Source organism: Haplochromis burtoni, unplaced genomic scaffold, assembly GCF_018398535.1.
Source record: "Haplochromis burtoni strain Fernald_Lab_line unplaced genomic scaffold, NCSU_Asbu1 Contig_81, whole genome shotgun sequence".
Lineage (NCBI taxonomy): Eukaryota > Metazoa > Chordata > Actinopteri > Cichliformes > Cichlidae > Haplochromis > Haplochromis burtoni.
In genome coordinates this window covers 833,251-842,802 of record NW_024582442.1, presented here as the reverse complement: position 1 = coordinate 842,802, position 9,552 = coordinate 833,251, and the positions used below count along the sequence as shown (strand labels likewise).

Genomic DNA, 9,552 nt, shown 5'->3' with positions numbered 1-9,552 from the left:
ACGGACACCGGATGTGGTATAAAATAGATCCGGGGGACATTTTCTACAGCGGTCTGCGAAGAGTGTGGGAAGCATGCTTTTCAGCGTTGGGCAAGCGAACTGCGGCATGGTCGTGTTTAATTTGGCTATGAAATTTTATTCATGTATATGTTGTAGTTATTATTATTGCAGCTGACTGCCAGTGCATATATGATGGGGAGGTGTAAAGTTAGAGCACTGAACGCAATGACTGCGCGTTTGAGCAGCGGGACTTGACTAGGCCGCATGAGCAAAGAAAACGAAGGTAAGAACTTATTTTAAAAAAAAAAAAAACTAAATAAAAATACAACCCGCTTGAGCTCCCATCTGTAACCAGGTATTTTGGTCTCTTTGTGAAATAGGATGGTGATTGCTCTAGTGGATGTTTTCTGCACTTCACCACGTGGACAGGGTGGTGTCATACAGTCTCGTGGAGGACGGCCAGCAGCGAGGTATGAAGTCAGAAATATGAAGTACAGAAAATGTGTTTTCCCTTTGGTTCATGGATGATGAGTTTTCGTGCGTTAGACTTCTGATCTGAAAATGAAGTCAGAATTGAAATCTGAGTTGAGTCATTAACACAGGTCAGGATTTGTAATCAATCAATCACATGCACTTAAGCTTTTTTTTCTTTTCTTTTTTTTAAATCATTTTCTGCACAGGGGCCTTCAGTGTGAATGGATGTTCAGGATAATGACACAGTAAGTAATTTGAGTGTAATCCAAAATGATTGTAACTGATAAGTCTTCTGATAAATTTGAAGACATTATTGATCTGCCCCCCTCAAAGATCTTTATAAACAGCTTGTTAACAACTGAGCTTATTTGTTTTCTTCTTCAGGGACCAGCCTATGATGCTCAAGAAGTGGACCCAGGCTTGAAGTTGCAGTGTCTCAGATAAACATGTTTTTTTTGGGGGGTTTTTTTTCCATCTTTGTTTTGATTTTATTTGTACTATTTGTATTTGTTCTATTTTTATTGTATATATTAATCGACATCTGCGGGTGGACAGCAAAGAAAGAATTTCATTGCACAGAGAAATGCCTTTTCTCTTGTGACGCATGACAATAAACACTTTGAATCTTGACTCTTTAAAAAGAATAAGGCATTTTTCCACAAACCAACAGCGTTGTTTTTGTTATTTTAACTTATTTCTGGGCACTCCTCTGAACCTGGCTGGCCTCTTCCGTGGCCACTCAAAGGTGGAGAGCAGTGCAAGATCAAGTCATGTCTTGTCATAACTGGGGTTTCTTGGCTTTTATTTCACCAAGTCTCTCTTTTAAAGCAAGACACAGACTCGAGATGAAGTTCAGGTATAGTGTTCTCAAAGTGCGGAAGCTGCCCACGTGACGGAGTTTAACATCCATCTGTGGTGTCAGCACATCTGTTAGCATTAACACTTAATTTGACACCACAAGTCAGATGTTTAAAAAGAAAAAAATGCAGCCGGTTAAATACTGAATTTTTTTGTCAAGCGAATGTACATCCACACACATACTATTTTTAGATTGTGAACTGTTGTCTTTCATACTTCACGTCCTTGATTCCTCTTCCCCCAGACGAGAGCAGATGGGGCTAGGAAAAACTGGTTAACAAAAATAAGATGCCACTTATGACATGGGACAGCGGCATCATCTCATAAGTAGCTGTTATAGCCACTATATTTATAATTGGAAATGATAAAGTTCATTTGTTGAATATCTTCAAGTCCAACTCAGCAGGCTTCATATCATCCAGTGATGTGCCACCACTACTTCACGTGTATAAACACTTCCACGAATGACACCTGTGCAACGTCTCTACCCACAGATTTGTTTCGGGAGTTGAGACAACTCTCAGCAGATCAAACTATCAGTTTCCAGGTCACGAGTGGGAACACAGAGACCAGTCCAGCCTTGCATTGTCTAATTTTGTGGGTTGTAGCCTGTGGATTGTGCTTAGCTAACATGAGTGGCACCCTGTGTGGTCTTCTGCTGCAGTAGCCCATCTGCTTCAAGGTTTGTTTGGTGTGTAATTAGAGGGTGCTCTTCTGCATACTTTAGTCATAACAAGTGGTTATTTGAGTACTGTTGCCTTCCAATCAGCTCAAGCATTCTTCCCGCCCTCCTCTCACATCAGTAAAGCGTTTTTCACTGAATAGTTTCTCCTTTGGAACATTCCCTGTTACATTAATAGATGATTGTGCAGGAAAATCCCAGTAGATACCAGCCCATCTGGCATCAACAACCATGCCAAGTCAGTTAAAACACCTTTCTTCTCCATTCTGGTGTATCTCATCTTGATACGCCTCAACTCACTGAGTTGGCGCCTTGTGATTGAACAGGCGTACCTTATGAAGCGAAACAGCATATAAATGCATGTCTTCTGATGAGAATCTGGCTCCGGCTTCTCATTCCTCATCTCTTCTGTCAGAACATCAAATCCATACGTATTCTTTCCGAGCAAAAAGATTTTATTGATCCACAATGATCAGAAACGTAACATTCTGCAACATCACTGAACACAACAGCAATGTTTGATATTGTCATCACTTGTGCAAATAAACAACACCGAGACGTGAAAAACCAAAATGGGCATGTCTTAACAGACACAGTAATGGCACAAAGACTTTTTTTCCTCTTTTCCTATTCTCAACTGATGCAAGAAACACGGCGGCTCACTATGGAGGAATGTTTAATTTACTTTAAAGGCACTTTCTGCCTCATACACTTGCCAACACACATGTCTGGACATATAAAGTAAAAGTCACCTGTAAAGCAGGGCGTCTTGGCAGATTACAAAGATCCTGTAGTTCTAGTGTATGTCATGTTTTTCTTTAATGTGTACAACAGTAGACAGCATTTAAAAAAAGGAAATCAATAAATAATTCAACAGAAACGGAGCATTCATTAGCTGGATGTCTGCTGAGAGCATTAAATAATATGGCTAATATCCAGTATGTTATTGATTTAAAATAAAACAGCAAGAGTGGATGTCCCAGCTCTTTAAACTACACATTTCTGAGTTTATATGTTTCCATTTAAACTAAAAGTGTTTCAGTCTCCTGCTCATTAAAATCACTCCCTGCAGATTATTTTTCTCCGTCTTCTGAATTTCTGTTTACCTCATACACAACCCTCTGCTTTCTTTCTTTAAACCACACTGAAAGATTGCTTTGGCAATAAAAAATAGAAAATTATTACTTTTTGTCGACTCTGAACATAACACGAAAAGAGCGCTTGAAACATGTTGCTTAGAAGCACGTTTTCAGTGAATGAGCTATTCCATTGCACAGCTAAAGAGCTGCATTCCTATGTATACATTCAATAGACCTAGGCAATGTTTTGCTGCTGCGTTTGCAGATGTACTTCAATTCACACGACTCCTCTGTAAGTCCTATGACACAGGTAAAAAGCATAATGACAGTCCTTTATTCTAAACAGGCCCGGTGTCTTATAGACGCAGAGCCGTTGATTGGTTTGCATATAGGTGCCAGGCAGCCGGCACAGGCAGCAGTGTGAGTGGTTGATAAATGTGTCTCGACATCCCTGTGAAACATGTAATCACAGATGCTGGGGTTTTCGGCGAAATCGCCTGCGAATTTAAAGGAATATTCTGTCAGGTGTTTGCTCGCTCAGATATACACAATCTTCGTTTAGTGGCCTCAGGAGTTCTCAAAGAGTTATAGTAACAATAAACCAGTCAATTAGAAACGTCACATAAAAGGTTTACACTGTACAACTATCACGTTTGGGGCAGCTGTACATCACAGGTATTATGGTTCCTCTGGTTGGATCGGATGGCTATTTGTCAATCCACCATGACACACACACACACACACACACACACACACATACACACGCACTTTAACCATGTCCCCCAAAAAAGTAATTTCATCAGAGTGAATCATAATATTTGATGTCACACTAAAACTGTGTGAATGATCGGCAGTCTGTGAGTCACTGTTCTCTTCTGTTTGCTTTTAGTAGCCAGATATGAGTAGATTTCAGATCGTTTTGAAGCACAGCCTTCATGGAGCGGTGCAACAGCAGGACTGGAGTACTGGTAAAAATACCAGGGAGCCAACCGAGCCCACTGCTGGAGCTGTGATCTCTGAGACGGGGCGGGGACATGGCGATAAAAAGCTTGTCACTGAACACCTCGAGCAGCGTGCCTTCACATGTCAGAGACATCAGATTCGGGTTCTGGATCCTTCAAGGCATCATTTGTCACAGTAAACAAGTTGGCATTTGAACGCGTATCCATGGCAGAGTGCATTATGGGTAGCCACACATCATCCATGTTTGGCATCACAAATATTTTCTGTGAAATGATGAAAAAAAAACAAAAAAAAAAACAAGGATTAGCAATAAATATGGTGGAGGACAGTGAAGCATGTTTACTCGAAAACCACTGTGAGAGACTATTAGAGGAACAGAACCTATAAATTCTAGTTTTGTCATCAAAAACATACAAAATGAAAACAAAAATAAAGTTTCAAACTATCTCTTTTAACAAGAAAGCAACAAAGCAACCCTGTATTGTTATGTCTGAAACCCAATAAAGCCTGAGTCCAGCGTTTGTTGAAAGCCAGATGTAAACACTTGCTCACAAATGACAACAGTGTGCACCGCAGCGCTATATTTTACTAGAAGCATTGTGGAGGGGGCCAAAACGTAATTACAGCCCCTGAGGAGGAGGCAGAGATAAATGTTGATGTGTGGTAAACCTGACAGGGACAATTTGCTGCGGTAGTTTGCAGAGGTGCTCTTTGTCCTTGGTGAGTAAACTTTGAGCTTCTCGGCCATGCCAATGGTAGACTTTCAAACATCAGTTGATAAATACCACAGGATATGACATCATGCACTAAATGCACCCATGTTTACAAAAAAGGTTAGGGTGCTGTGTTAAACGTAAAAACAGATTTCAGTGATTTGGAGGTTATTTTTTAACTATATTCAATTGAAAATAGCACAATGTATTAACAACATATTGGATTTAAACCTACTGGTTAAAACTTTCTGTTTGGATCTACATGTTCCTCCTATGCACACATGGGTGGTAATTCTAAATAGGCCAAAGGTATTTTACATAAAGAACATTGGTTTAAGGCCAACTCCAGGCCTCGAGGGCCGGTGTCCTGCAAGTTTTAGATCTCACCCTGGGTCTACACACTTGAATCAAATGATTAGTTCATTACCAGGCCTCTGGAGAACCTCAAGACATGTTGAGGAGGTCATTTATCCATTCAAATCAGCTGTGATGGATCAAGGACACATCTAAAACCTGCAGGAAACCGAGCCTCGAGGCCTGGGTTTGGACACCACTGATTTAAGGTGTATTCGGATGTGCTAAATACTTAAAATCCATTGTTCAGTTCCAAACAGAGTGTCAAATTCAAACTGAACACTCACCAGCCACTTCATTACACCGTGCTAGTACTAAGTTGGACCCGGTTTTTACCTTCAGAGCTAACTTAATTCATGGCACAGAATCAATAAGGTGCTGGAAACATTCCTCAGAGACTTTGGTCCATATTGACATCACAGCATCACACAGTTGCTTCAGATTTATCGGCTGCACATCAATGATGAGAATCTCCCATTCCAACATTTCCAAAAGGTTCCCTATTAAACTGAGATCTGGTGACTCTGGAGGCCATTTGAACATGGTCACTGTGTGTTCAAGAACACAGTTTTAAGATGATTTGAGCTTTGTGGCATGGTGCGTTAACATGGTGGAAACAGCCATCAGAAGATGGGTCCACTGTGGTAACAAAGGGGTGGATGTGGTCAGCAACTAGAACCAGAACTAGCCCAAAGTCCGCAAACCTGAATCATTAATACAACACAAGACAGATCCATGTCAAATTCTGATTCTAATGATCATTGCAACAGATATCAAGAATCGTCAGACCAGGTAACATTTTTCCAATCTTCTGTTGTCAAATCTTTCAAATTGTAGCCTCAGTTTGCTGTTCTTATCTGACCACACTGGCACCCAGGGTGGTCTTCTGCTGCTGTAGTCCATCTGTATGTAGAGATGCCTTTCTGCATATCTTGGGTGCAATGAGTGCTTATTTGAGGTACTCTTGCCCTTAAAACAGTCTAGCCATTCTCTTCTGACCTTTTACATTGGCAAGGCATTTTCACCCACACAACTGCTGCTCACTGAATATTTTTCTTTCTTTTCTGACCATTCTCTGTAAACCATAGAGACGGCTGTGTGGGGAAATCCCAGTAGATCAGCAGTTTCTGAAATATTCAGACCAGCCCGTCTGGCATCAACTACTATACCACATTCAAAGTCACTTACGTCACCTTCCTTCCCCATTCTGATGCTCAGTTTGAACTTCATCAAGTTGTCTTAACCATGCCTACATGTCTTAATGTATTTGCGTTTTGCCATGTGATTGGCTGATTAGATATCTGCAATAATGAACAGTTCAGCGGGTATAGTAAATGAAGTGACCAGCGAGTGTAAATTTAAAACCATGCAATTCCTCGTTTTTAACAATTGAACTTGCAAATGGACAATAAGTAGACTTTATTATGACTTAAGATTAGATTTCACCGGTGCTTATTTCTCCCAGTGTATACCTGGAACTCCTGATCCAGTTTCTTCTCAATCCACTCTGTTACATGCACCAGCGTCACCTCCCTTTCACCGAGTTTGGGCCGTGCTTTGAGCTCCAGGTGAGGCGGACTCCGAAAACCATACCTGACAGCCAAAAAGAGAAGTTTGTGATAATCGTGTTGAATTTTCAGACCAGCTTCATGAAACAGATGTCGATTGATGGGTTTTTCCTTAAATGACTGCTTCATTTCAATAAAAAAAAAAAAAAATACATATTAGCAGTATTTAAGGAGGAAAAGGGCAAAAACATGGAGGAAAACATGCAAAACATATATAGCATGCAACAGAAACTGATTTTTCTATATGTTGTTTTAATTATATTTTTCTTAGCACCTATTTAGTGGCGCAAATAAAGAAGTTCGTATTAATTAAGCCAAACATAAATCAGTGTGTATTTAAGGCTTCAATGTTCCACATCTTTAATGGAAAACACACCTTTGTGCCCTCATTTCTTAGATGTGATTAAACATTTTTATTCTCTCATCACTTGCTTGTGTTGTTTTTTTTGCCCAGCAGAGGGTGCAGTGCTATAACCTCAAACCATTCACATAGATTGTGACATACCAACTCCATCCTGCAATTTTCCACATCCTCCTAAACATACCATATCCTGTCTGTGGGGGGAGGTGGGATGTTGACAGCCAGAGTCCCGCGGCACTCTTGCACCTCTACGGTGAGCAACAAGGGCGTGTTGGATACTTCCTCCATCTTCTTCTTGATGAACTCCGTCTCTGTGGCTTTCTGGAAGTACTTCGACTTGGCTATCTTGTCCACAAAGCGCATGATCTTGCTGGGTCTGTGGCCTCCCACATAACTACGCGAGTCGATGATGGAAACAGAGGAGGAGGGGAGACAAGGAGTGAGTCAGGTTCATAATTAATTCATAACGGCATCTCTTGCTACTCAGCACCCACTATCGAGGGGCTATGTGTGCAAGTGACCGGGTGCTACATTAAATCATCAGCGAGCTTTCAAATATGTATGTCTGAGTGGGTGGCTGGTTGGATAGAAAAAGGAAAAATGTTCTGTTTCAGAACCTCAGTACGAATGTTATTCTGCTCATTTTCAATTCGGAGGTGCACTAATGTTGTTAGAAAGAGACATTTGCTCACCCCTCTGCTCCAGGCAGAACAGGTTTGTCACTGAGGAGTTCTGGAGGATCCTCCTCGTCCGATGAACCGGCACTAGACGATTCCTCGTCACTGTCTGCCAGACAGTATGTCCGTGGCCTTGACCTGTCACGCACACGTAAACAAGCACTCATGTTGCAAAGTCAGGCCCCAGTGGCTTTGCAAAGAGCCCTTATCAATCACTATTAATTCCCATTAAATGTATCCCAGGAACTACTTCTCCACCGATCTCACTCAAAAAAAGATCCAATAACCCAAATGGGCAACAAAATGTATTGTTTCAGGGACAGCGACTGTAGGCATCCAATTCCCAAACTCGCCAGTTTACTGTACACATGTCCACAGCGGTAAGCATCCACGGGAAGGATTAGTATATAAAGAGAAGGAGGGAAAAGGCAACACGACAAAAGGGGAGGAACTGTGAAAAACGCATGTGACAACTAATATGGCTCTAAAAATGCAAATGCACCCGATTACCATCCGACTCAGAGCTGGTTTTCTTTAGCAGAAAATCGAATCCTTCACACATTTTATTTTGGCACTGTCACTGAGAATGAGACAATAAGAAGAAAAACAAACACGGAGGAATCAGGACAAGCTGTGGAGGACGACTCTAAAATCTGGAAGCCTTCTTAAAAACAAAATAAAATCAGACCGAGCTTCACTTAGCTTCATTATTCTGCTTAAAAGAAGACATGCACTTTTAAAGCCTCACCAATCTTTCCCATGTTCTCCAAGGCCCTCGCCCTCCTTTCCCAAACGGGCCAAGTTCATCTTGGTCTCCAGCGTCATGAGGAAAGAGCCCGTGTAGGAGACCTCCAGATCAAACCACAAACCTGAGAAAGAAAACATAAAGACTTATGATGTTTTTTATACCGAACCCATGCCTGCTGACATCCTCGTCAATAGCATAAGGAAAATCAATAACAACCTAATGATTTGTGTTTAATTGTTGCAAGGTTAAATCTAGTGCTCATCTACCTAAAAAAAAAAAAGGTCACCTATCAGGAAGCAGTTCTTTATTAAGCTACTTCCTGTTTACACGTCCCACTCCTCAGCGGGCGGCAGGAGAATTATTCAGATTACGATCCCCCTGCTGTTTGCACAGCGAACGTCTGCAGCCGGTAACTGACGTTTATTATCCCCTCTGTCTGCCCCCCTCCCTTCTCTTCACTTTCCCTCTCCCTGTAAATGCTCATTGATTCGTACAGTCTGTGTGACAGCAGTGCCAGAGAGAAGCTACATGACAGCAGCAAGACACATCATGGAAGACAGTGTCTCATTGTCTAGCACGAGACAAACAGCAGGAAGAGACCGTCTGGATTTTCTCATTAAATTTGAAGGAGCCAACACATCTCTACCACAGACAGATGTAGAACCGGGAAACATATCACAGCAATCGTGCATTAGATATTCCTTTAAATCGCTCTCATTGTCATACATATAGTGTGGTGAATTTGCCTCCACATTAATAATTTCCATTTGTGCAGCATGTGCATGACCAAGCAATTGCAAAAGTGACGCTTCAGCCCGACTCTCCTCTGAGCTAATTATGAAATGTCTGCATGCTAAGATGGTTAAAATGGTTCTGTGCATACACTAACGTCAAGAATGTTATACCCACTTGTTTCTTATAAGCCTCTAGCTCATTTTCACATCTTTGCACAACTGACAAACATCAGTTTGTGTGTATTGTGCGGTTATCGAAGCACAGTGTAAACATTGTCAATCAAGCCATGTCTCCCCATAAATAAGGCATTGAGAAGCTGCCTTTCCCTCAATTTTACCAT

General features: G+C 41.4%; 1 protein-coding gene and 1 long non-coding RNA gene across 7 annotated transcripts in view; one reads left to right on the top strand and one right to left on the bottom strand.

Annotated features, from left to right (window-relative positions):
• Positions 1–19: 19 nt before the first annotated feature.
• Positions 20–1,141, top strand: LOC102307628. The gene is made up of 4 exons (XR_001336403.2): positions 20–283; positions 381–470; positions 681–719; positions 859–1,141. It is a non-coding gene; the product is annotated as an uncharacterized LOC102307628 (long non-coding RNA).
• A 1,307-nt stretch (positions 1,142–2,448) lies between these two features.
• Positions 2,449–9,552, bottom strand: part of LOC102307107 (testis-expressed protein 2) — a 52,914-nt gene continuing 45,810 nt past the window's right edge. For all 6 annotated transcript variants that reach the window (XM_042222207.1, XM_005925404.2, XM_014334554.2 and 3 more), the window contains 5 exons: positions 8,478–8,598; positions 7,745–7,867; positions 7,237–7,446; positions 6,596–6,716; positions 2,449–4,319 (listed from right to left, as the gene is read on the bottom strand). In XM_042222207.1, coding sequence (XP_042078141.1) covers positions 4,173–4,319; positions 6,596–6,716; positions 7,237–7,446; positions 7,745–7,867; positions 8,478–8,598 — 722 coding nt within the window. In that variant the 3' untranslated portion in view covers positions 2,449–4,172. The remainder of the gene's footprint in view (positions 4,320–6,595; positions 6,717–7,236; positions 7,447–7,744; positions 7,868–8,477; positions 8,599–9,552) is intronic.